The following is a 27,578-nucleotide window of genomic DNA, read 5'->3' as shown; positions in this document are numbered from 1 at the left end:
AGGCAGTTATCATCCATGAATAACCAGTTTAGTGGCATAGACTTGAAGGAATATGGTTCCATCGTATTTTTTAGAATATCAAGATGAGCAAACTTATCCATATATAGGGTGGGCCATGTAAAATTGCTTTTTGAATCGGCTATAAAAAAAAAACTAATCAATAAACTTTTTTTTTTTATTTTGAAGATTGAACATTGTCATTTATGAATGAAAAATAATATCGTTCAAATGACTGCCACGACTGGCTTTACAGTAGGCCATTCGATCAACCCAATTTTTAAGCACATTTTCGATTGTTTGGGCTCCAATTTCATGAATGGCAACTTCGATTTCGTGTTTTAAAGCATCAATCGTCTCAGGATGGTTCGCATAGCATTTGTCCTTAACGGCTCCCCACAAAAAATAGTCCAACGGGCTTAAATCACAGCTCCGAGGCGGCCAATTGATATCGGAATTTCGGCTGATTATTCGGTTTTCAAAAACGGTAGCCAAAAGTTCGAGTGTAACTTTGGCAGTGTGACAAGTTGCACCGTCCTTTTGAAACCAAAAGTCGTCCATGTCATCCTCTTCAATTTTTGTAAACAATTCGTTGAGCATGTCATGGTAACGCTCCTCATTTACTGTAACCGCTGCTCCTCGCACATTTTCGAAAAAAAATGGCCCGATGATGCCGCCAGACCAAAAACCGCACCAAACAGTGACTCGTTGTGGATGCATTTGCTTCTCTACAGTAACGTGTGGATTTTCTGAGCCCCAAATCCGACAATTTTGCTTATTGACGTAGCCGCCGATGTGAAAATCAGTAAAGAAGAAGAAGACTCACCACTTTGGAAATAGGTTTTCAATATTCCCCAATTTTGTACAAGCGTATAGCGTCCTATTTCTTAAATGTCAAACCTTTAAGTAAATTATGAACACATTTGACATGTCATTTGTGTTACCATTCTCAAAAAAATAGGTATACCCGTTATATATGGTGTTTATCATTATCCTTTTTAGGTGTTTGGCCGAGCTCCTCCTCCAATTTGTGACGAGCGTCTTGATGTAGTTTCACAAATGGAAAGACCTTTTTATGGCAGCAATACATTTAAAGTTTGCTATTGTCATTATTTCAACAAGTGTTCGGATTTATTTTTATTTTTTTTTGCAAATAATTGCTTTTTTCGTTTTAAAATTTTACTATTTTTAGATTTCAAGATAAAATTTTTTAGTTAAAAAAAATAAAGTAAAAGAGGATTTAAATCCATGCCAAATAACCAAGTAGAAAAATTAAATGTGATGTATTTGTTGTAACACACTTTGAATATCATAGTGCAATGATGTAAAGCGTACCAGCTAGCAATGAAATTCTTTTTCAGTACGCAGACTCGGCAGTTGCGTCCTAAACGTATTTAACAGCATTTAACATTTTTATTTGTTTGTTTATATTTTTTAACATTATAGCCCTTCAAAATAGCATCCCACTGAGTTTTCAAACACACCTTGGTTATATCGTAATCTTTTTTCATTCTGCATCATTATTCAAACAATTAAATAAATATAAAAAGCAAAACAAAAACAAAACATGTATAAATTCTATAATTCAGCATCTGAATAAAACATTTCAACAAAATGAGTTAACCAAAAAAAAATAAGTTCTTGTTTTATACACATGTATATTGAAAACAGCATTTGGGGCTATAATTGGTTAAAATCAAAATTGAAAATGAGGAAACTACAAATATGCGTACATAAATCTGGCTGCTACACTGTATTAGTATAATAAGAATAATATGTATATATGAATGTGAGTTGTGGTTTGAAAAAAAAAAAAATTATTTTGAAATTTCCAAAGCCCGGTTCTTTAACGTTTTTGCTGGTGACCACAGTGTATGCAGTGAGACAAGTAGCCAAAAAAATGCATGCATGCTTATATTTGACAATTCGTTTGAATGTATTGGTTGAAAGTTTCCATTAAGTGTAATCAAGTCGCATTTATAATAGGTTCGCCTTGACTGAAATAGAAAAAAATTTCATTACTGGAAGCAAACAACTAACACATATAAATCACTTCACATACAAATTGTCAAATAAGATGTGCACACTGGGATTGTGACAATATCTAGACAATATGCATACTTTTAAACAAACATTTATTATTATTACTGCATTATTTTAAATACATACATAGACATACTATTTAAACAGATTATATTCTAAACTCAATCTTATTAAAACTACAATAGTTATTTAAAGATAAGAAATATTTGTATTTATAATACTCATAAACAATTGACATTAATTTAATTTAAATATATCCAATGTTTAACCTGAAAATAACAGTACAGTTTTTAAACTACATATATCCAGACTTCGATTTAAATAGTATGTACAATTTCTTTCATTTAGCAAAATCATTAATCTAAAAAAAAAACAAAAATTATTCAATGAAAATGTTGGTAATAATTTACTGCAATGAATAGTGCGCTACGCATATGGAATCGGCTACAAATTCACGCAACCATATTTACTTAAGCTAGTACATATAAAGTATCAGAAATCTAAACTATGAAATTCAACACAACTTGTGAAGCTCAGTATTATATTCAGTTCGCTTTGCTTTTGGCTAATTTGAGCCTTGAATTCCATTCAAATTGTGTAGGGTTTACTTATTGTTAGTGCGTACATTTATTAAGAGAATTTATACGTATAAGTATATATTTATTACTAGTTCAGCCATTGCACATTCAAACCTGTATAATGTTTAAAAAGTTTTATAGAGCATAGATACATTTATGTTTTAATATTGGTAATATTATTTTATCTTAAAACTGGCAGTGAAGCGAGAGCTAATAAATAAAATTACAAAGACTTGGATATAAAATAATGGACACTGATATTGTTATTATTCAAAATATGAAATTAGTTCAACGCTGGTTATGCAAACTAGCAAGTTATGCTAAATAAGTATCTACATATATTTAATGAGAATTAACAAAATATCAGCCATGTTAAGCATAATGTTACAATAATCCTCGCATTAGATTGATTTATATAGTCAAACACTTATCTGATCGACACGTGTTCTCCCAAGGTTTTGAAGACGGCGATGAAATACGCTCAATAGATTCTTAAAACTGCAACCCTAAATAATTTTTTTGGATTATTACAATGCTAAGCCCAAAATATGTCATATTAATTACTTAGTGCAAACAGACAGGAAATTTTAAGCAAATAAATTTTTATTTTTGTAAAAATTTTTGCCCATGTACTTTTTGTTTTTAAGTTATTGGAATTAAAATAACAGCCAATTAACGTGATTGAGACTTAATTTTACTATAAAACAGTCTGCACTAATAATATAAATTAATGTAAAAACTTAAGAATATTGTAATGCTTTTCTTACAATTAGCATTCTCCACAACTTGCGTGCCGAAAATTTGTAGACGAAAAGCGCAATAAACGCAACATTGCAAAAATAAAAATAATAATAAAAACAAAAAATAACAGGAAGCCGAATGACCACATATCCATACGTATATATAAGAGCTAGCCATTTGATTTTTATGTACGACTTCGATATTTGAATAGATGGATTCTACAACTTTTTGCGCCACGTCTAACAAGTTTTACAAAAAACAAAAAAACGCGTCTGTGAGAAATTCTAATATTTAATGATCGTTTTTTAGCGTTACAGTTGTAGACGTCGGGCATGCGATGGATGCATGCGTTGTTGGTCCTTGCTGTGGCAACGCAGCTACATCACCCCATTCAATCAGATATTGCATCTGTCCATTGGCCAACTGCCGTTTAGCACGAATGCAAAAATGCTCGCCAGATTCAATGCGATTCAGCGCGCCACCAAAATACTCTTTTACAGATTGTTTGAGATCATGCATACTAGTCGCACTGGCACTCATATTATTTGTATTTTTATTGCTATTGGTGTGTAGAGCTTGCTGTTGTTGCTGCAATGTTGCCAACGTTATGTTGCTGGAGGAATTTGTCGATGACGCGGTGCTCGCACTTGAGACTGAGCTGCGACGACTGTTGACCGGCGAATTCTTTTGTGGCCGCTGCCTCAAACGTCGTCCATGCGATGGTTTAATCGATGGTATGACTTCTACTTGCGAATCTACACTCGAAGTTATGGAACCAGGTGGTGACGAGGACGCCGACGATGGCGACGATATTGAGGAAACGGATGCAGATGTTGCTGAAGTTGCTTGTTGTTGTGACTGCTGGTGTTGCTGTTTGTTAGATGACATATTTCTAGACGTTGTGGTGTGTTGAGTATGTGTAGAAAACAAATCTTTGGCATGTATAGGGAAAAAGTTGCTAGGAATGGGATTTATTGTTGTTGTACTAATAATCTGTAAAAAAACTAAGTAAGTGTTTTATTTATATGTTATGTATAATAAATTTACCTCTATATTGGAGGAAAGGCGACGAGTTCGTCGTCTGCGCACCTCCTGGTTTGGGCCGATTGTTATATCTTTGGCACTCAGTCTTCGCTTAATCGTGCGTACTGTCCGGGGCTGTCCGGCACCCTTGGCTAAATTACTTGTACTTAGGTTTGGAAATATACCCGCGCTTTTAAGCGCTGCCAACTTGGAGCTAAAATCCAAGGCGGTTGTATTAAAAATACTGCTTTTAATCATTGTGCCTCCACAATTAAAATTTAATAATCTTTGCATGCATCCGGCAGACGCTCCGCCTACATATGATGCAGAAAAATTCTTTTTAGGCGTCACCATTCGAAAAGGGTTGTTAAGACCGAGAAAATTTTTCGGTGGCGGTATGATGACATCTAGCGACGTGCCTCGGCTACTTGACGAATTTTCATCAGATGACGAATCACAGATACGGCTACTGTCGTAACGCTTTGAGGCCGCCTCAGCGGCGATCTCTTTATACGAGTTTGATAATGTAAAGGCTTTGCGCTTGCGACTACTACGCTCTATTGCCATTGAGGGCACTTTATTATATACAGATGAAACAGTTTTAGGTCCATGAATACTATCAATGATTTTACCGTGCACCTCACTCTCTTCTGTGCCTTGTTTAAGACTAGTAATACAATTGGTTGACTGTGATGGTATACCACTTAGTCCATCTTTATCATTCACTTTTTCTTTCTGGGGCACCTCTGGAATTTTCCCAACACTGTTCGCATCATTTGCATTTTCATCGTCCAAAGCAGCAATTTTTTCACACAACATAGCTTCGGAGCTTTTAAGCTTCTTTATGGTTTTCGGTCTCATACTGCTGGCATTGGAATTCTGTGCTGAATCTCTGCTTTTGCGTGCTTTTTCCATGATATGTTTAATTGGAATTTCATCATCTGAAGTAAATATTTCGTTATCTTCAATGTGAAATTCGTACACATCTGCCGGAGTTTTAATTTTTTCTGAAGAAGGTGAGGTCTTGGAAGCATCACATGAGTTCTTGTAACACCTGTACGGAGAATAAATAATTAAGCATTTTGCAGTTTCGGAAATGCATTTAATGTATACATACCTGTTGTGATGCAGGTGTGATTTACAGACAGACTTGCTGGTACAATGTGGTTGCTCCTTCATGGGTTTGCTGCAACTAAATTTATAACAATGCACTTATGAAATCACTCTTATCATGGATAAAAACTCACCGCAGACACCACCACACGCCACTGCCTGGTGTTGTTTCCCTTGTACAATTACGGTGGTAGCCTCGCCGGCAATCGTCACAAGTTTCGACAACATCCTGTTCCTGAGTGCGCTTACAAGCGACACACATTTGTGTGTTACCAATTCCACCACTGCCACCCAACCGCCTCATTTCCTTAGTACTGCACCATAACTCTGAATTATCATCGAAGCGTACCAAATACTGCATTTTTCGTGGTTGATTTATTCCACCACCAGCACTACTGCCGATCACTGTGCCCAGATACTGACGGCCATCATCTTTGCGGATAAACACATCTTCGCCCATTGAGAAACAGATCTCTGGTGATGCCAATGGGGCGTTTGTCACTTTTTTCTCAACTCTCAAGCTATCTTGTAAACATGGTAACGACGTGGTTGGAATTGATGGATTCATAAGAGCAACTGATGAAGCTGTACCATCTGCAGCGGTTTGAAGTATTTTTACCGGTATGGGCGCCTGGGGATAATCCAATTTCAATTCTTTCATATCAGTTTCTCTACTCGAGTCGTGCAAACCACCAAAGGCATGCGCTTTTGAAATAAGACTTGGAGATACCGTTCTATCAGATTTGGTATTGTTTTTGAGGCAAATTTTCTCCGGAGTTGAAAGATCCACCTCATTGCCTTCTATTTCCTCAATTACATTGTCAACTGCGTCCTCAGTGTTTTCAACTCTTTCAGTTTCTGTGCCATTATCCACGTCACTGTTAGCATAGTCACTTTCGTCGTCGTCGATCAGATTGATACTTTGCGTTATTGTAGTAAATGTATGACCAGGTGGACACGTTATAGCTTTGTCCGGCTCTTTATTTACTAATGCCTTTATTGTAGGTATACAAACTGTTGTTGGTGATACTATATAGTTTTCTTTTCCACCAACAACTGTATCCCCAATTACATTTTGTGTTGTCATTGATTGTGGTGGAACTGTTGTTCTTGTAGAGGATAAATTCAAGGTCCGTGGGGGTGGTGAATTATTTTCTGTAGCCGTGGGTGGAGTATGCGGAGTTGTAGTGGTAGAGTCCGGTTCGTCGATGACTAAGGTGGAATCGTTGCTAGCGTAAGAATCGGTATGTAATCCCCCATTACCCCCACCACCACCAACTGAATCCAGCAAGACTTTGTGATGAATAGCTGGTATAATTGGGGATGGCTGTTGCGGTGCATGCGTAGCCATTGGAAATGTATGAGCGACTGGTGTTATTGCGGCGGTTGTTGTTGTTGCGTTCGAATCTAAAGTTGTAGTTGATAAACCATTATTAGCGGCTAAAGAATCGCTGTAATGGTTATTTATACAGATATTAATACGATCCAAAACAAGAGTTGAGTTTGAATTTGTGGTGGTCGCTGGAGAAGTAATAATTGTTGGTGAAGTTGTGACTGCATCAGTACTAGTGGTGGCTTCTCCAGTAAGTGTCGGTATTAGCTTAGGGATAGCTGTAAGAGTTGCTGATGAAGCTGATGCACTCTCACCGTCATTTGCCATCGACATAAAAAATTGGTGCTGTTGCTGGGTGTCATCTTGTGATATCTGCAAAGAGGTGGGAGCAGTTGTTGTTGCGACAAATTGTTGTTGTGTGTAATGTGTTGGTAATATTGTTGGCAAATGCTGTGCATAAGTTGACGATTGCTGATGTGGTGTATGGTAAAATTGGGGCAGTTGAATTATATCGTCGCGCACAGTAGCTTCAACCTCTTTTGCAATATTATATATTTGCTGCTGCTGTTGGTGATGTAATGTACTTGGAAGCGTGGTTATAATGCGAATATTACCAGCGTTTCCATTATTATAACTACCAGTAGCAGTTGTCACTGCTGGCGCAACACCACCAACAATACCGGTTGTTGCACGTGCCGAAACTTCTGCTACCTGAGGAGTTGCGGTTCCGTATTGATGAGCAGAAAAGTTATTTGTTATTAGAATTGTATTCCCTTGTTGATGGTGATGGTGCTGCTGTTGCGTTATTTGATTAACTGGATTTGTGCCACCAGATGCTGCCACAGTTGACGGCACCCCACTATAAAACCTCTGGCCAGATGTTTGCATACCTGCGGCAGATGTGTTAAAGAATGTCTTCTCCAAAGCATTGGCCAGATGCACTTGACGAGGATCGAAAAGGGCAGCAGCTTGAGCAGCAACTGGCGGAGAATTTGAGGTAACTTGACTCCTATTGTTTCCGCCCGTATTAATGGCAGTGAGTTGTAATTGAGCAGTTTGCTGCTGCGAAGATATTGGTATTGACGAAGCATGAGTATGGTAAAAGCTACTGAGAGCTGGTACAATATTTGGGCGATGTGCTGGATGTCCGGAGGGTGTCTGATGCTGAACTGCAGAATGTTCATGATGCACCACATTTGCATCGTAAGCAGAGCTATTCATGGTTTTTGAAATACGATCTTTGTTCGGTTGCATCCAATTTTTCGTGTGCGTTTTTTTATGTCTAGGCAATTTCTTATATTTTATCTGAAAAAACAGCATATAGAATATGTGTATTATTTCTACCTAGAAATTTACTCTTCATCTTGGTAATAGTATAATAAAAAAAAAGGATGTTGAAAAATATATTTACATAATTTATTTAATCGAAAAACCTTTACATTTTCAATATTTGAAAACCTATTCCAATCACTTAGAACTGGATGAAAAGGCTTAAACAGGGTTTAAATTTTTTTTAATTAAACTTCCCAACAAAAATTAAATTTTCATAAACAGCTGGCAATGCTGTTTTGCTTTACCGGCAAGTGGCTGATCCTAGGTGAGAAGACATATCCGTGTGCAGAAATTTTCTTTTTCCATTGTTGGAAATTTAGACAGCATATACGTGCGAATATACACATTAAATTGTGTTTTTGGTTGAATAAATATTTTCTTCTTCATACTTATTTTGTATTTATATTTCACGGCAAAGTATTTTTATGTGATATGTTTTTTTTTTGTTTTTTGCATTTTTAAGAAACTTTAGTACTCGTTTTTGTATACTAGGCCTGAGAAGTTTTGGCCGCACAAGTCAATTTTTTTTTTTAATATGATTATAACTCACCTATTCATGAGTATTCACTTTAAATCTAAGCGAAATTAACAGAAATAAAGTTATGTTAACGCACAGTTTATTTAAAAAAATCGAATTAACAATACTCAAGCGATAAAATACAAATTTTCCACTCGGAATTGAAATTAACACCGTCAGCCATTTTCCCAACACGAACTGATTTTTTTTGCATTTCACTGTGTTTTCCTTATTCGTTCTCTGGGTATTTAGCGCTTCTTCAATTTCCAGTCCGAAATTGATTTTTGACAACTGCTACCCTTCAGGGTTGCATGGTATCCAGCATTTTAATTGTGCTGCGCAAGTTTCTAGGCAAGGCGAATCTATTCAAGGTTGTAGCATTCGAGCAACAACATTTTTTAAATAAAACAGTCAATGGATGCCTATGTATGCCAGTGCAAAACTGTCTCGCATTATCCCAAATAAATATGTGATTAATGCTGAAAACAGTGAAGCCCGAAAACGCAATTCCGACTCAGCTGCTTCGATCAAACTAATGAGAACCCCATGTAAACGAAAAGTTCCTTCCTTCCGTATCGTAGTACCGTGGATTTTATTTCACGATTATTAAAAAAATTCCGTAATTCCGACCCAGCCGATTGCTCTCTCACCACACAGTGTTACCAAGCAGTATATTTCGAAATCATTTACAAAATAAACTTAGAAAAATGATAATTTTTGTTAAAATAGCTTAAAAATACTGTTGAATAATGTTAATTATAGATAAATGAACTATTTGCATTTGTTGGTTTTTGGCTTTGGTTTATTAAAGAATGAAAAATCGTAACTGATAACGCGGATATGTGAAAAAGTGTGTAAGCAAAAATATCAATGGCAACATTGTGTAGATACAACCAAACACACACAAACCGATGTATTGTGTAAAAAGAGGTTGTCTGTAAAGTTGGTTTACTGACGATAGTTTAACGTGACAACGTCATAAGAAATTATTGGTTATAATGGTTGCAATTTTCAAAACAAAATTTTAATTTTATTTGTTTGATAGATATTTTGTATGGATATAGAGGAGGAGGTAAAAAGAATTGCAATGGAATAGGTCAAGTTACATTTACACAAAGGTGAAAAATGACGAAACATTTATCAAATTCATGAAAGATATCTTCAATTTCGATTGTGCACCAGACGTTAATAAGTCAACAACACTAAAAAGCACCATCATTGATTTGTCTTTTTCAAGACACTTTACACTCGAAAGGAAATGAAACTACTTTTTCTATCATCGTCCTATTCTCAACAGAGAAATGGTTCATTACCATGCACACAGCAAGAAGGCATATGCAAATACAAGTAATTGAATTTATATACAAATGCGCATATACATACATATATATAAGTAGGACAGAGCCAGATGTCGAACGTTGCCGAACGCGGGGGCCGATTGTGCTTTGTTTGCTTTGCCGTTCGTTCCGCGCTCTCGCTTGCAGTTGAAGCACATTAGCTTACATTTGCTTGCGTACGGAATATATTAGTATATTTGATATGTCCATATGACTTGTATGCATCTTTACATATAGATTTGTTCTTTTTGAAAATTGCGCGAAATTGTATATGTATATGCATGTTTATATACATATATTAGTATACAACATATCTTATAAGGTATATGGTAAATATTACCATACATTTTTTCCTTCATATATAATAAAAAAATTAATAATAATAACATTAAAACAACAGGTATTATTAACAAACTTGGTTTTATTTTAAATTCTTCAAGTAAATCAAATTAATAATAATCAATAAGAAGGCATATGCAAGTACAAATACGTGAATTTATATATGTATGTACATATGCGCATATACATACATATATACGCTCACTTAAGTAGGAGAGAGCAAGATGTCGAACTTTGCCGTTCGTTTGCTTTGTTCGTTCCGCGCTTTCGCTTGCAGTTCATTCAAGGTAACGGCAATGAGCAAGGTAACGACAAATGAGCAAGGTAACGACAAATAAGCAAGGTAACGACAAATGAGCAAGGTAACGACCCATTTTTTCGTGCGTGCAGCCGGCTAAATCGAATTATAAGACGTTATCACGTCAATATGTAATTAAAAGAATGCAGTTGTTCTCGGGGGTGAGTTTTTGTGCACGCTAAGGGCATGCGGTAAGGGATTCCGTGCGGTCTTCACTGTTTTCAGCATAACTCCCTGCCTTGTTGTAGTAAGACCGGGCGGATTTCATCAGCCCCCTAGGGTATTGGGTTAAGAGCTAACGGCTCAAGGCGAATTGAGTTTCTCTATCATTTTTGCTAACGGCTCTACTTAATGTTCAGTCAGTTTTCAGTCCGATCGCATCGGTTGTACAATCGTGAATGCGGGCTGAGTAGCAATCTCTAAGTTTTTACCAAAACTAAGTTAAATTTAAGTCTTAGCTAGCACAGCTCTAATCCACTTATAAGCTTCGAATAACGCAATTTGCCATACACAATTTTGAAAGGAAATTACCTCATTTGTAAGTAATTCAGTCTCAATCCAGGTGACTATCATTCTCTCATTCGCCATGCGAGTTACGATCGAGTCGTTGTGTTCTGTAATTCTGATCGGAAATTCACCGAAATAAGCGGTCAAATAAAACCGGAAATTAATAAAAGTTCAATTATTAAAAAAAGTTAGTTTTGAATAATGGAAGCAAAACAAGTTTTTGTGAAAAAACTATGTACGTCAAGGAAATTGCTGACACCTCAAGAATTGTAGAAGAGACCAAATTGTCTTCTGAGGAACTGTTCCACCTCAATGAGGAGGAATTGCATCTATTGCAGCGCGCACCCAAATTGTTCATTTTCGTTTTAACTTCTACAACCGAGTAAGCAAATCATAGTTTCTTCAACTCCTCCTCTATTTGTTATGGTATGTTGTGATTTTTCCACATAACTTATTTATTTTTTCGACCCATATTTCTATTAGGGCCCTTTCACCGGCATACTGCCATTTGTAGGTATTTTTCTTATTGTTGAAAAATGGATGAAAAAAAATTAATACATTCTTCGTTATGAACAGTAAAATCTTAGTGTTAACTTATATTTTTTGTATAGCTATTATTTTTATATTGTTCTATTACCGATATTCATAGTATTGTAAATAATAATAATAAAAGGTAAAGAGCTGCCAAAGTGAATAACGACTGCGACATGAAAGAAAAGTAATTCGCGAGTCCCTTAGAGAGTTAGATATTTTTTCAACGGCAACGCCAATATAGAACAGTACCACGATGTGGAGCGAATGGTCAACGTGTACCTTTTCTATCCCACTCATTTACACTGATTGTTGCTGTCAATTATCGTCAAATAGAAAAGTGTGCGCAATAAAGGAAGATATTTTTCAATACGCTGTTAAAATTTTGCTGAAAAAAGTGAAAATATCCTTTGATAATTGTGAGAAAACCAAAAAGTCGTTGTGTGATTTCAACTATGCATGTGTAGCTTATTATTCAACCATAAAACTATCGGACTTGCTATTAAAGCGTTAGTAAAATCTTGGAAAATTTCCCTTGCCTATTTTGCTTCGTGTATAATATTCGTGATGGTCGCTCTACGTTTCGAGTGCTGTGCTACTTCTTTATTTTCGCTGCCGTTTACGTTTTGACTTCCAATTTGTTTTTCTTTCCATGCACTAATTCATTTCGTCTCGATTTTGTTTCTACTACGATTAGGTTTATTTTTTGTTTTAGTTTTTTTGTTTTTTGCCTTTTTTGTGAACAAGCAGTGAAATAAAAGAGGAATAATTCTAAAGTGATAAAATTAAAAGTGAATAGAGAGAATAGCAGTGAAAAAGAAAGATAAGAGAAAGTGGAGTAGTTATTAAAAAATACATAAAAAATATTACGAACATTTGAGAGTAGTGTAACAAAAGTTGATAATTTTTTGTAATTGATTAGCAAAAGAAACGTGAAAAATATTCTATATGGCAAACACGCGTAGTAAAATTGAAGGAAAAACGAAACAACGGGAATTTGAAAAAATATTTTATGACGACACACAGGTGTGGTGAAATTCACATTGCAACTAAATTTCTTTAGATTTATTATCCATATACCTACATATCGATGGTTTCGAGAAAAGTGACACAATTCAAAAATACAAAATACTGAGGTGGGTCAGTTTTCTAGATAATTGACGCGCCAATTCGATCACCTGATAAAACGACACTAACGCCATCTCTCAGAATCGCTTCAAGATTCGCTTATGACGCTTTTCCAGATAAAAATATATAAACTCTGTAGTTGATTTTTGCTTTTAACGGCAAAACTCCGAATTTGAGTTGTGTCGCTTTTCTCGAAAACCATCGATATGTATCTCCAATATTTTATATATGTAACCATGTACATATGTATAACGAGGTAGAGAATACATTATTCCTATATAAGAATACATATGTATGTCTGTTTTTATATTATTTTCGATGTACCATAGTAGCAACAACTATAATTTGTTTTCATCGATTTGAAGTGTACAATAAATATTAAAGAATACTGAATAATCAACATCTATAGGAAGAGAGGACTTCCGCGACAACGGCATCATCTAAAAACAGATTAGGCGGTACAAAAAAAACAGCAAGCACCCAGCAGCCAGAAATCGTTCATCTGAAACAAGAAACAACGACAAAAAAACAAATGCATACCTTCAGTGAAACCGGAGCTGGTGTGCCGGCCTTTTTAGCCAAGCTGTGGCGTCTAGTAGATGATCCAGATACCAATCATTTGATTTGCTGGAATAAGGTATGCCTAATAAAAAGTATATGTATTCCCTTAGGTGCGTTCTATAGGCATAAACGTATAATGGGAAGCTAAAATATGTGTATTCGGATAATGATAAAAATTAATTTCAGCAATCATTGATAGGTATGAACATAAAATATATGAACGTGCCCTAAACTGAAATCCATGTCTTTCTAAAGCTACGGCCACACGCTCATACATTTGCTGTCCAGCAGCTTATACGAGGGGTGCCTTTTATGTGTCGGGATTTGGCAACCCTGGTGTTGCAATCTGGCAACTGACAGCTGTATCGCAAAGTTGACATTTTTTGGCTTTTACGTACTCGGAACGTTTTGAAATACCAGCGCTATTTATGTTATTTACAGTAACTTAAAAGATACATCTCGGTTCAAAAATGGAATTAAATCGTGAACATTTTCGTGCGATTATTTTTTACAACTTTCGACGTTGATTAACTCAGCAACATTGCTCGGATGAACTTAATTCATTTTTTGGCGACGAAGCTCCATCAAGGACCAGTGTTTATTGATGGTATGGTGAATTCAATCGTGGTCGTAGTTCACTCCATGACGAATTTCGTGAAGGTCGTCCAAAATCAGTTGTTGTTCCGAAAACCATTGATGCTGTGCGCGAACTGATATTGCAAGATTGTCATGTGACCTATCGTGAGATTGAGACAATCTTAGGCATTAGTGGGACCAGCATACATTCAATATTGCATAAACATTTGACTGTCAAAAAAATTTGTTCGCGTTGGATCTCACACAATTTGTCAATCGCTCAAAAAAAGGCTCGTGTCGATTGGTCGAAGGAAATGCTCAAAAAATATGATCGCGGGGCCTCGAAACACGTCTATGACATCGTGACTGGTGATGAATCATGGATTAACGCGTATGAGCCCGAAAGTAAACAGCAGTCGACTGTATTGGTGTTTCAAGATGAGCCAAATCCAACAAAAGTTGTTCGCGCACGAAGCACTTCCAAGCAAATGGTCGCCTGTTTTTTCGGAAAAACTGGACATGTCGCAACCGTACCACTAGAACAACGCAGAACAGTAAATTCTGAGTGGTACACAACCATTTGTTTGCCAATTGTCTTCCAAGAAATTAGGAGAACCAATCGCCAAAGACGGATTACTCTTCACCAGGACAATGCGAGCTCTCACACATCGGCTCAAAGAACTGCATTTTTGAGCACCCAAAACATCGAATTAATTGGTCATCCGCCGTATAGTCGGGACTAGGCACCGAAAGACTTCTTTTTATTCCCGTACGTAAAAAAACAAACTGAGAGGTCAACGTTTTTCGACACCTGAAGAAGCGGTTGCGGCATTCAGAATGCGTGTTTTGGAGGTACCTCATTCAGAGTGGCACAAATGCTTCGACAATTGGTTCAAACGCATGCAAAAGTGTATAGATCTTCATGGAGAATATTTTGAAAAACAATAAAGTGATTTTCGATGATTAAAATTTGTTTTTGTTCTCTAATCCCGACATATAAAAGGCACCCCTCGTATGTGTGCGTGTCGGGTGGCACACGTACTTGTTTCGTGTCACACATACTTGTCGGCTTTTGCATGATGAAAATAAAAAAATTTAGATTTTTCGCAGGCCATGCGGTCATGCACCCAACACGCACACATATAAGCTGCTGGGCAGCAAACGCATGAGCGTGTCGCCGTAGTCTAACTGATAACCTAAAGATTTCGGAATCATTGATTAGTAGACAAATTTTTCACTAGCTTTAGTTACTAGGCTTTCATTTTCGAAATATTGCCCATTGAACATTTCTTTAATTTTGACCCCTTTCCAAGTTGTGCATTATGAATTCCCGTACCTCAATTAATGAACTTACCAGCTTATAAAGGGTTTTCCAATAACAGGTGTTATTTTGAATAACCTGCTATTTCGGTAGATGTTACTTTTGAAGCTTTTTGATATTGACAAGATATTTGACAAGTAGAAACTACGCCATTAATAAAAATGGAACGATACACGCTTAAACAAAGCCCTGAAATTATTAAAATTCAACTTAAAAATGGTGAAAATTTGGCAGAGACGGTTCGTAAAACTCGAACATTTTTGGGTCATTGGGTGAAGCGCCTTGTCGGACCGCAATACAGAAAAGGGTTAAGAATTCGAGCTGTTGGGACAAGTTGGTGATGTGAAGAATAAAACCCGTGCACGTCGCACACTGGGGATTTAGCGGAAAAAAGTCAAATTTGCAACATACCACCTACGCAATGTTTAATGGTATTTCTAAATTCCAGAATAGAACCAACAATAACTTCAAAAATAATTACTAAACTCCGACTTACAGTTTTTTTTTTTATAGATATGTCAAAAGTATAATTTTTTTATAGTATTGAACTGACTAAGAAAAAACTTCAAAGCCCAAGGTGGTTTTTTTTCCTTTTGCTTGAGCCGACTTCCAATTTTTTATTTTTCATTTAGGGTACGATATTTTTATATATTTTAGCCGGAAGAACAAAGGCTGTGAAGCATTTGATTATCTATTTATAATTAATTTTACGAAAAAAAAAAAATCATATTCCTTCATATTCTTGGATCTGCAAGTTGAGTTACATTTACCTACGGTTAGAAACTAGTATCAACGTGTTTCTTAATAGCGTCTCTTTCAGTTTTAATCAATTGCAGGTGCCACCAGGCGCCACTGATTATTTTTTGGCAATGATAATAACTAAACGGTTTAGTGTGTGCATAATGATAACGAAACACTTTTAATTTTGTTTTGACATTTTGAGGGTAATTCAGAATTATGATACATGCAGGATACATGCGTAAATATTTGCTGGCTTATATTAATAAAAAAAAAAAAATTTATGAATTTTAAAAAACAATTTTTTTTTAATTTTTTTAAAAAATAGTTTTTAAACATGTTCTTTTCATACACAAATATATACAACTTCGTTAGTAGTAAAAATGTAAATATTTTTTGGGATGTATACTTTTTTCCGCATCTCTGTACAAAAATCCCCAGTGTGCGTCGGTCAAGAACAGCCGAAAATATTGATGTTGTTGCCGAAAGTGTTGAAGAAAACCCAGGTTTGTCCATTCCTCGTCGTTCTTTGGAATTAGGCATTCCACAAACGTCATGACACCGTATTTTGCCTAAAGATTTGGGTCTTAAGGCTTATAAAGCCCAGTTAACACAAGAACTCAAGCCGGACTCAAACAACGTAGTGTCTTTGCCGATTGGGTCGTTGAACTGCATGAAAATGACCCGGAATTCCATCGAAAAATCATGTTCACCTCGGTGGGTTCGTCAACAAGCAAAATTGTCGGATCTGGGGCTCAGAAAATCCAAGAGTTTTTGCTGAAAAGCCTCTATCCCCAACGTGTGATTGTTTGGTGCGCTTTATGGTCCGGCGGAGTCATTGGAGCTTACTCATTCCCATGGCAGCCGGTTCTACGTACCGGAATGACTCGGGTTTTTCCCGACCAAGGGCTGCCGCCCCGCCCCAGTATACTAGCCCTGTCTAGTGAAACCCATACCATCCCTCGCCTTACGTCACAGGAGCAAACTCCCGCAGCAACCCTGCTCCAAATACTTCTCCTCAGAGCTGGAATCGAATCCAACCCTGGGCCAGAAGTATTCTACTGCTGCGTCTGCCACAAACGGCTTCACCCGAACTCCACCTCGGTTAGGTGCAACAAGTGCAACGGGTGGAGCCACCTTAAGACCTGCTCGGGTCTTAAGTCACATAGGGAGTGGTCCACACGGTATGTGGCCACGTGTTGCTCCCGCCAGCAGGCGTCTGATGCCTCCACGGCTAACACACCCCCTGATAGGCCGGCACTACCAACCGCCACCACGACAAACACCTCCACGGTGAGGAGCCTATCGGAGCAACACAACTCCCCCTCAACCCCTCCCCTTCCTTCCAGCTCCAACCCCAGTGCGGGGACAAACCAGCAAGTCCTGGTCCCCCGCACAGTCTGTTCCGTGTGTCAGGTCGTAATACCTCGGAATCTGGTAACAGTCCAGTGCAATTCCTGCAATGGCTGGTGCCATTTCCGGAGATGTTCCGGCCTGCACACCACCCGTGAGTGGACAACTGCCTACGTTGCCCCCTGCTGCAGAGCTCTGCACCCACAACCGCCCTCGGAGGCGCGGCCGCCCACCACCATCAGGCCGCAACAGCCACAGTGGATTGCGCAGCAGGCCCAACGCAGACAACACCACGCGTCCCTCACCCCCCGGATTACACTGACCTCACCGAGAAGCTTCAAGCTTCTCCAGCTAAACTGCAACGGACTTACGAGTAAGGTCGACGAGATAGTCGACTTTATGAGCCGGCACAGTATCAAGATAGCTGCGGTCCAAGAAACAAAGTTGCACGCTAGGTCATCTCTGATCACCAGGGATGGCTATAACGTGCACAGACGTGATCGCGAGCGAGACAACGGTGGTGGCGTAGCGTTTATAGTCCACCACACTGTGCAGTATCGTCTTATCGATGAAGGAATCGACCGCAGGGACAGCACCTTAGAATGTCAAGGCATAGCTGTCCGCTCAGGCGATTCCGAGCTCGAAATATTTAATATATATATACCCCCTGTCACCTGCTGCCCGGCTGGATATCACCCTGATATAGGTGCGCTCATCAGAGGTGAAAACCGATTGGTTGTAGGTGACTTTAATGCGCATCACGATCTTTGGCATTCAAGCCTGCCAAAAGATCGTAGGGGACAGCAACTGGCAGAGCAGATAGACGACTCGACATTCACAGTAAACGACGACGCCCCCACCAGGGTAGTGGGCAATTGCAGCAGCTCGCCTAACAATTGCTAGCGCTGGTCTGATAAATAGCATAACGTGGCGACCTATGCTATCGCTTGCATCAGACCACTTGCCCATTATCGTCTCGATCGAGAGACCTGCCGACTTCGTTTCCGCGAATCACCGGTCCTATTTTAACTTTACAAAAGCTAATTGGGCCGGTTTTACGGAATTTACCGAGGACACCTTCGCCGCTCTTCCCATCCCCACCGATGTGCGCGTAGGCGAACGCGCATTCCGCAGGGTGCTCACAGCTGCTGCGGCTCGCTTCATTCCTGCTGGAAGTTATAAGGACATTCATCCTCATTTCCCAGCCGAAGCAGCCAGTTTAGCAAACGAGCGTGACCACCTACGCCAGACCGATCCCGGGGATCCCCGCATAAGGGATCTCAATTTGGAGATTCGGCAACTGGTAAACCAGCATAAGCGGACTAAATGGGTTGAGCACCTGAAGACCTGCAACCTCACCTCTGGGGTGAGTAAGCTCTGGTCCACCGTTAGGTCCCTGTCAAACCCGACGAAGCACAACGACAAGGTGGCTATCACCTTCAACGGTTGCACTTCGTCGGACCCGAAGAGATGCGCGAGCTACTTTAGCCGGCTTTTTATACTGCATCCTCCGGGCGACAGAACCAAGCGTCGTGCCACCAGAAGGCTGCACAAACTGACGAACAACAGTGCGCCACTTACTTTCTCCGGTGATGAGGTTCAGGGGGCCATCAACAGTTCGAAATCATCGAAAGCCATTGGCCCTGACGGCTTAAACGCGCTGATGCTGAAGCATCTGGGACCCCTGGGAGTAGGATTTCTCACAAGGGTTTTCAATCTGTCTATGGCCACTCTCATCATCCCTGAAAAGTGGAAAGCAGGGAGAGTGGTCCCACTACTGAAACCTGGGAAACCCGCCAACCAAGGGGAGTCTTATCGGCCGATAACTCTCCTTTCCCCAGTAGTGAAGACACTTGAAGCCCTCCTACTCCCACTCTTCACGAAACACCTGGCCCCAGTCCCACATCAGAACGGTTTCCGACGAGTGCACAGCACCACCACTGCACTCACCACCATAAACGCCCAGATAAATCGCGGGCTTAACCAAAACCGCCCCTGCGAGAGGACTGTCCTAGTAGCGTTGGACTTGAAAAAGGCTTTCGATACAGTCAGCCATTCCACGCTACTAGATGACATTTATCAGTCGACACTCCCGCCAGGGCTGAAGAGGTGGTCCGCGAACTACCTGAGCGGTCGGCACTCGTCAGTGACTTTTCGAGATCAAATGTCAAAGCAGAGGAAGATTAAGCAAGGCGTACCGCAGGGTGGTGTCCTTTCACCCTTGCTTTTTAACTTCTACATCTCGAAGCTCCCCCAACCACCAGCGGGAGTTTCCCTGATCTCATACGCTGACGATTGCACGATAATGGCGTCGGGCAATGACATCGATGGCCTGTGTTCCAAAGTGAACGACTACCTCACCGACCTTTCTCGCTTTTTCACTGCGAGGAATCTACAACTTTCCCCCACAAAGTCCACGGCGACCCTTTTCACCACCTGGACAAAGGAGGTCAAGCTGCCCCTTAAGGTAAAAGTCGATGACACACCAATTCCGACTGTGAATAACCCCAAAATTTTGGGTGTAACCTTTGACAGCTTGCTCTCCTTCTCTGCGCATACAACCGCAATTGCCACTAAGGTCCAAAATTGCAACAAGGTCCTCAAATCGCTGGCCGGCAGCACTTGGGGCAAAGACAAAGAACTGTTGCTTTCGACATTTAAGGCAATTGGCCGGCCGGTTCTCAACTATGTTGCGCCTGTCTGGTCGCCTGGAACTAGTGATTCGCAGTGGACTAAGCTACAGACCTGTCAAAATACCGCCATTCGGACAGCGACCGGGTGCCTCCTGATGTCACCTATCCAACACCTTCACAACGAGGCACAAATGCTCCCAGTTGCGGAGCACAACAAATTGCTCAGCAAGCAGTTCCTGCTCGGATGTTACCGCAGGTCTCATCCCTGCAGACACCTGCTTGAGCCTGAGCCGCCTCCCAGGCACGTCAGGAGACACCTCTTTGACTACGCTGGCGATATCCAGGACAAGACCGACCGTAACCTACTGGACCGGACAGTATTTAGACAGTCTATAAACGACATTCACCGGGAGAGCGTTACCACCTTCTTGAACTCCCGTCCTGTGAATGCCGTAATCGGAGTCCACCCACCACCTATTGCAGATGAAGAGCTCCAGCTTCCCCGTGAGACCCGTGTAACACTGGCACAACTGCGCTCTGGATATTGTAGCAGGTTAAACTCCTACATATCCAGAATCGACCCCGACATACCAAACACATGTCCGGCATGTGAAGGTACCCCGCACGACACTAACCACCTCTTCACATGCCCCCTCAAACCGACTCATCTAACCCCCCTCTCCCTCTGGACCCAACCTGTCGAAACAGCATGTTTCCTGGGCCTACCCCTAGATGAGCTAGACGAAGACGAACGATGATATGCCTACACTGACAGGGCTACCTATGCTGTTAACAACAACAACAACATTGGAGCTTACTTTTCCGAAAATGAAGCTGGAGCAACAGTTACGGCGAATAGATTGCGCTATCGAGAGATGATTAACGATTTTTTACGGCTGTAATTTGATGGTATTGATCATCGGCGCTACGTGCCACACAAGCAACGAACCCAATGATCTTAACATTGAAAAACACCTCTTATTGGAAAACCCTTTAGTATGTATATAAGTAGTATTATCGTAATCTTTTCAGTTTAAATAATACAAAGTTTACATTTAAATAAAGTTTTTCCCACCTAAAAACTAAGGCTACGGCAGTAATTAAGTTGTATTTATGCATAATACAACTTTCATATATACATATGTGTATATCCATGAATGTGCATATATTTACACGCAACTTAAATTATTTGTTAAAAAGCATCGGCTGGCCTTGTTCATCCATGTCTGCTGGCAACTTATTTACATATAATTAAAAGAAAAATTAAAAAAATATATACCAAAGGCACATGAGAAAAGTACAGAGAAAGGAACAAGTAGACACCAAATTAAATGATAAAAAGAAAGCTTCAATAACAACATAAACTGTTGAGAGTAAATCAAAATGAAATACCGAGAAAGGTGAGCCGGATAAAAATACAAAATAATTTTGTAAAATGTGAGGAAATTATTGCTAATTTATACTTCTCAACGGCACCTCTCAAAATCAAAATTACCAAGGCGGCATATTAATTTCCTCGACGCCTATTTAACGAATATATGAGATGACTGGTACTAATCTTCTTTTTACGATTTAATTGTATGGTTGTAAGTTGTAAGATCGTCGTCAAAGCTAGTTTATAAATTACATAATTAGACTACTATAGTATATTATTAGAATTTGTTAAAAAAAAAACTTGAAAACACTGGTCTAGTTTTAAATTCCTTTTTTTTACTAATATCGTAATCGTTTATATACTCCTTCCTGTCCAAAGTGATAAGGAATTTATTTTTGAGTTCATAGTTGCATATGTTAAGTCCTACATTCTTACAAAACATATAAAATGTACTTAGAAACGCATACATACTATACATGAGAAGGGTTTTTTTTAAGGTGAAGTATGCACCATCCACGTATACTATTAAAATATTTTAAAAGTAGTATTTTGCGGTTGCTGCTCATATTTGTGGTTTAGAGATAATAATAAAGTAGAATAAATTAGTATTTGCTATGAAAAAAAGAAGAAAAAATGTATGTACCTATAATATAGTAACACGTAATAACGATCTGAAGAAGTGTAAAGTTGTATGAACTTTTAAAAATGATTTTATGATGAATTTCAATGTTTCCAAGATGATCCCATAAATTCAATGTGTTCTTTGTTTTTAGGATGGTCGCAGTTTCATAATACAAAACCAGGCACAATTTGCACGCGAATTGTTGCCTTTGAATTATAAACATAACAATATGGCTAGTTTTATAAGACAGCTAAATATGTGTAAGTATGATTTGCTAAATAAATTAGCAATGGTAAATTCGCAGTCAATTTCAACACTCTGTTTTTATCTCTTAATTTTTAGACGGTTTTCATAAAATAACTTCAATAGACAATGGCGGTTTGAAATTCGATCGCGATGAAATGGAATTTTCCCATCCTTGTTTCAAACGCAACTGTCCTTTCTTGCTTGAGCATATTAAACGTAAAATTGCCAACACAAAAAGTATTGATGATAAATCTGGTTTGAAACCTGAGGCCGTTACGAAGGTGCTACAAGATGTTAAGGCAATGCGCGGTCGGCAGGATTCGCTTGACTCGCGGTTTTCAGTTATGAAACAGGAAAATGAGGCATTATGGCGAGAAATAGCGTCGCTGCGTCAAAAACATGCTAAGCAACAGCAAATAGTTAATAAAGTAAGTTTTTTTTTTAATTTCGACTGACTTGTGCTTTAGTTTCTTTTCTTCATCCCTTCAGCTAATACAATTTTTAATCACAATTGTACAACCTTCACGTAACATGACTAGTGTGAAGCGACATATGCAGCTAATGATTCATGACACACCAGAGAATGCAAAGCTTCGCAAAAAGAGTGAGTCCGAATCTGAGTGTGGCCCAGTTATTCATGAACTTGGAGAAGAGTTGCTTGACGAGGTCACCGATGCCGAGGTTGATTTAATGTGAGTTAATTCTGCTATAAAGCTAGTTCACAAACGTGTATATTTTGTGTTATCCAACGCAGGGAAGCAGCAAGTCCATATGGCAAGATGACTCCACGCAATGATGCCGAAAGCTGTGGGTCCCCTCTAAATATTGAGCGTCCTCATTCAAGCATCAGTCAAATGTCACAACAATTCGACTACTCAAATCAGAGTGCGGAAGATGCTGTTAATGCAGCATTGGGGTCCGACATCAATGTGGGCCTAAATTTGGGTGGAAGTGACGCTGCTAGCAAAAATTCTCAAAAATTGGGTACAGGCACGAGTTCGTCAATTATTCAGTCTGTAAATCCAGATGGATCACATATTTTTTATCACGTCACTGAAGTTCCCGATGCAATAGATTCGCATCATAACGATGTCATGCCGTCAGCATCTCCAAATTACAGTGAGGAAAATGTGCTAACCACGCCTATGGTGCGTGAACAAATGGCGCGCTCACAGCAGTTGAAAGAGAGAAACAAGCGACGCCGCAAGCAGGCTGCTATTGAGGAACCATCACCCGACATCGCTTCAAAATCAGCCACAGCAAACGTCAGCTCGAAGTGTCCATCACCAAAATTGATTAAGTCTGAAAATACAACTATCGATCCAATGTCATTTTTGAATGTATTCACAGAGGATCAGCTTATGCAACCCGACACTCAAAAAAATTCACCAATTCCTAAAGAGGATTCACATCCACCGAATGGCAGTAGTTCTGGTTTACCGCGTGCTGGTAATACAGCTATTGCTGCGGTGTCTACAGTGGGTGCTGGTAACGATGTTACATTACTTGGTGGTGGATCACAGGCAGCAAACTTTTACAATCCAAGTGAATTTATTACTCCCGAGATGCCTGCTGATTTATTTGAGGTAAGTTCGCATTACACAAGCAAAAGGTCATACAAAGTTGTTAATAATAAATATTCATGAATCTAAGGAATCGCCATTAATATCAGCTGAACCCAACAGCTATAATCAGCAGCAGCAGCAACAACAAAAAGAACCACGGCAGCAGCAATTTGGCCGTACGATGGCCAATAGTGGCAAGTTCTCTTCGTTTGTAACGCGTAATAATAACAATGGTAACGTCACCGCTGGGTCACCTAATGGAGCTTCGACATCTGCCGCAGCCGCTGCCGCTGCTTCCAATCAATTTTTCAACAGTGACAAACAGAGTAACAACTGCAACGCACTAGTTTCCTCACAGCAGGGAAAGAATGTTAATAATAATGGAAGCAATTTGCTACTAGCGAAATACAAAAATGGTGGTCCTGGCAGTGAAGACATGCGGTTGAGTATAGCGTTAGTAACTGAGAGTTATCTTAGTTACAAATATAGAATTCAGAAAACTAATTTGTTTTATCTTTTTGCATTTCTCAGGGATGATGTGAATAACCACTTGGATAATGTTCAGGATGAACTGGAATCGCTTAAGGATTTGCTACGTAGTGATGGTTATTCCTTAGATGCCAACACTCTTTTGAGTGTAAGTATGCATAATATGTAGATTAAAATTACAATTCGAAAAGAAGTTTTACCGAAGCAACTAAATTTTTGTAATAGTAGTATTTGGTGTTTTTTAATTAAAGCAAAGAGCGATCAAACACTGAATGCTTTAAGTCATTCTAAGGTCTCAAGGGGTATATTTCATATCCTAGTTCAAAATGCTTACTAAACAAATATTATTGTCATTGATTCAACCACTGTTATGGTGTTGATTTCGAATCGTCACTTGAGGAACTTTGATAGGGGCAATTACAATTCGATAATAATTCGCGATAATTGCTTAAGCAATTCGGCCGAGTTTAACAAAGCGCGCCAGTCATTGCATTTTCGTGCTAACCGGCGCCAGTTGGACACACCAACTGAAGTCAAGTCCTTCTCCACCTGATCTTTTCAACGCAGAGAAGACCTTCCTCTTCCTCTGATACCGCAACGAATCCTTTCAGAGCCAGAGCCTTTGTATCTCTTCGGACGACATGCAAGCCTTCGGAGCCGATGGATCTTTACAAACTGTACCATGTCTCTGTCATCGTAAAGTTCATTGTTTAATCGCCTGCGATACTGGCCGATGCCTACGTGCAAAGATCAAAAATCTTCCCCAGAATCTTTCTCTCAAACACTCCAAGGGAACCCTCATCGGATGTTGACATACGCCATACGATAGCACGGGCGTGATCAGAGCCTTATAAAGTGTTGGTTTTTTTTCGTCGAGAGACGATTCACTACTCAATTGCCTACTTAGTCTAAAGTAGCACTTGTTGGCAAGAGAGATTAAGCGTTGGATTTCAAGCCCATCATTACCGAGTAATAAGCAATATAGCGGCATATATCAAGTAAGCTAATTTTATAAAACCTACTATAAAAATTTAAAACCGGAAAATACCTTTGCCGGCTATTAATCTAGGTCGTTGTAGTAATCGCTGATAAACTCTGCTAAAAGTAGTCTTTCTTTATACATATTTTTGGGCAGTTATTTGTTGTCAGTAAACATGGTAATTATTATATCTTCTTCCACATACTGCAAAATTACACTTTGCGCAATATTGATGAATTATATTTGATATTTTACTACTTGCTTTAATTATTTCTCTCTCTTTTTACTATGAATATACTGAAATAACATAACAAAACCATTATGATTGAAAATACCTAATGCCTTCAAAAAATAAATACATGGCACTTTTTAAACGATTTTTTGGATGCAACTCTACAAACGCTTCCAAATCTAGAACGGAGATGCCACAAATACGAGTCCAAATAACCGAATTTCCTTCTCATCACAACTGGATGGGGAGTTTCTTACCAAGGTCAGCCAATTCTTGACGTTTTCATATTATTTTTCTTCCGAGTCTGAGCTATGGCTATGGCTGCAAAAATTTGTAATGGCGAAAATGTTTAAAATCGAGACAAAAAATTAAAGGCCACGATTTTATAAAACATAAATATATAAATGCTTGAGTAATATAAGAGTTATTTTAATTTTTCCGCTAAATGTTTACTTTTGCGATAACTCGATTAAAAACGCATCTCACCTTTATTTACAGCTATTCAATGATTCCGACATTTTAGGACCCTTTGGTTTGAGTTTGATAAATGAAGTCAACAATGATAAAAAAGGTGTGTGAAAAAGCTTTATTCGTGTGAATTTGCTTTGCAGTAATTTGTATGTTCATTCGTAATTGTGTTCCGTGGCGATTTTATTTTTAACTTTTCTTGAATTTCCTTCTTTACCAGGTTCCGAGCTTATGTCTTACCAACCGATGTACGATCTATCAGATATCATAGATATTAATGATAAAAACGAGCTAGAAGGTATTTTAACTCTCATTTATTCGTAAAACAGTTTTAAATAAAACACTTTCTTTTTAGCTGTTGACCAATCGAGTAGGCCTAGCAGCTCACGTCAATTGCAACAGCTAGAGCAGCAGCAAAGGGAACCTCTCAGCGGTCTCAATACACCATACAATGACTATTTTGCCAATGCACTTGAGCCTTCAAGTACCCCGAAAAAAAGTGAACCAGCGGCTATTGGCAACATTAAAACAAAACCTTAATTAGACAGTCCTCAAAGCGTCGATGAATCTGTGAATGAAATGAAAATCTGAATTGTGTTGCAATTACTTATCGCGATGGTATAAAACAGCATCATTGACTAGTCCATTGGCAATTATATTGATTTTTAATTTTCATATATTTCATCAAATACATCCTTTTAATTTCGCTACTATTAGGAAAAATCCTAAATATTTTTTACATCCTAACATTGAATGGAATATTCACCAGCTTCTAACTTTGCAGATTTATTGAATCTGTTATTAATTACTGCTAAAATTATGTGTGTGCAAACTTGGCTTTTCTTTGGACATTTGCATACATATATTATATTAACTTTGTGCTCTATTATTACTGTTATATACTTGTATTGATTTAAACTTGCAGTAGTGTAGTAAGTTTGTTGACTTTTTTATTCTTAAAAATTTAATTTCAATTAAAAACTTTTGTGCAAGAATTATTTATGGATGCACCAGCGCTTGTTTGTAAACTTAAAAATACCAGAGCCTCACTATGTAACGATATTACTAGTGGAGCTATGTTGAATAAATGTGTGGTGTACTGCTTCTCTGATTAAAAGATGCGGAGCACACCTTTCATTTTATTTGAAATATTGGATTTGGTTCGAGATATTTTTTACAACAACGTTTTATTTTATTTCTCCGTTCTTTCGTACGTATGACTTAGTAATTTGATGTTAAAGGGATACGGTAAATGGTGAAATGTAGTTCTTAGATTTACATATATTAATATTGGTTAGCTTCAAAGCTTTTTTAATAACTCTAAATTTTGGCAAGAGTTTGATTATGCTTACTAGCCAGCTATTTTCTACAGTTAGTATTTTTTAAGCAAAACGTTTTAGGCAGGGATATTGATTTTTAAGTCAAGGCAGGTTTTTCGAAACTAGCGGCCTGATAAGTGGCAAAACTCGATGAAGGAAGAACAACAGTAATAATCTTGTAACTTAGAATAATTGCTATATACAGCGCAAACAACGCAAATCTAAGTTGTACAAAAATTATTTTCATTTAGTGTTTAAAATCTGATTTCTTGGTCTGAAGATGT

At 38.5% G+C, this 27,578-nt stretch overlaps 2 protein-coding genes across 21 annotated transcripts; one reads left to right on the top strand and one right to left on the bottom strand.

Moving 5' to 3' along the window:
- Positions 1-2,301: 2,301 nt before the first annotated feature.
- On the bottom strand, positions 2,302-8,964 carry LOC129244509 (serine-rich adhesin for platelets). 2 transcript variants are annotated; one of them, XM_054882173.1, is made up of 5 exons: positions 8,711-8,964; positions 5,630-8,133; positions 5,500-5,574; positions 4,407-5,436; positions 2,302-4,352 (listed from the first exon to the last, which is right to left on the bottom strand). In XM_054882173.1, exons 2-5 carry the CDS (start codon positions 8,080-8,082, stop codon positions 3,651-3,653), a joined length of 4,260 nt encoding a protein of 1,419 aa, XP_054738148.1. In that variant the 5' UTR covers positions 8,083-8,133; positions 8,711-8,964; the 3' UTR covers positions 2,302-3,650. The 2 variants fall into 2 exon arrangements, with proteins under 2 accessions (XP_054738148.1, XP_054738147.1); XM_054882172.1 differs by lacking the exon at positions 8,711-8,964 and adding an exon at positions 8,406-8,683.
- A 3,012-nt stretch (positions 8,965-11,976) lies between these two features.
- On the top strand, positions 11,977-27,124 carry LOC129246344 (heat shock factor protein). Of its 19 annotated transcripts, none has more exons than XM_054885079.1 (13): positions 11,979-12,108; positions 12,612-12,715; positions 13,227-13,454; positions 22,148-22,256; positions 22,339-22,670; positions 22,732-22,934; positions 22,997-23,828; positions 23,896-24,260; positions 24,339-24,444; positions 25,691-25,768; positions 26,006-26,078; positions 26,196-26,273; positions 26,331-27,124. In XM_054885079.1, exons 2-13 carry the CDS (start codon positions 12,638-12,640, stop codon positions 26,513-26,515), a joined length of 2,667 nt encoding a protein of 888 aa, XP_054741054.1. In that variant the 5' UTR covers positions 11,979-12,108; positions 12,612-12,637; the 3' UTR covers positions 26,516-27,124. The 19 variants fall into 19 exon arrangements, with proteins under 19 accessions (XP_054741064.1, XP_054741054.1, XP_054741053.1 ...); XM_054885078.1 differs by having other exon boundaries at positions 12,482-12,715; XM_054885076.1 differs by having other exon boundaries at positions 12,405-12,715.
- Positions 27,125-27,578: the final 454 nt, after the last annotated feature.

The sequence above is a fragment of the Anastrepha obliqua genome, chromosome 4, assembly GCF_027943255.1.
Source record: "Anastrepha obliqua isolate idAnaObli1 chromosome 4, idAnaObli1_1.0, whole genome shotgun sequence".
Classification (NCBI taxonomy): domain Eukaryota; kingdom Metazoa; phylum Arthropoda; class Insecta; order Diptera; family Tephritidae; genus Anastrepha; species Anastrepha obliqua.
Note: the sequence above shows the minus strand (reverse complement) of the source record. Positions and strands in the feature narration are given on the sequence as shown.

What these genes read in the sequence shown, in the direction of transcription:
- LOC129244509 (XM_054882172.1), bottom strand. Translation starts at nt 8,507, where the DNA reads ATGTGTATATTCGCACGTATATGCTGTCTAAATTTCCAACAATGGAAA. An exon ending in GGCGTGTGGTGGTGTCTGCG is followed by an intron (nt 5,575 to 5,629) that starts GTGAGTTTTTAT and finishes TTATAAATTTAG; the next exon opens with TTGCAGCAAACCCATGAAGG. An exon ending in GCCTTTCCTCCAATATAGAG is followed by an intron (nt 4,353 to 4,406) that starts GTAAATTTATTA and finishes GTTTTTTTACAG; the next exon opens with ATTATTAGTACAACAACAAT.
- LOC129246344 (XM_054885079.1), top strand. Translation starts at nt 12,638, where the DNA reads ATGGCAAACACGCGTAGTAAAATTGAAGGAAAAACGAAACAACGGGAA. An exon ending in GATGCCGAGGTTGATTTAAT is followed by an intron (nt 22,935 to 22,996) that starts GTGAGTTAATTC and finishes TATCCAACGCAG; the next exon opens with GGAAGCAGCAAGTCCATATG. An exon ending in AGTCAACAATGATAAAAAAG is followed by an intron (nt 26,079 to 26,195) that starts GTGTGTGAAAAA and finishes CTTCTTTACCAG; the next exon opens with GTTCCGAGCTTATGTCTTAC.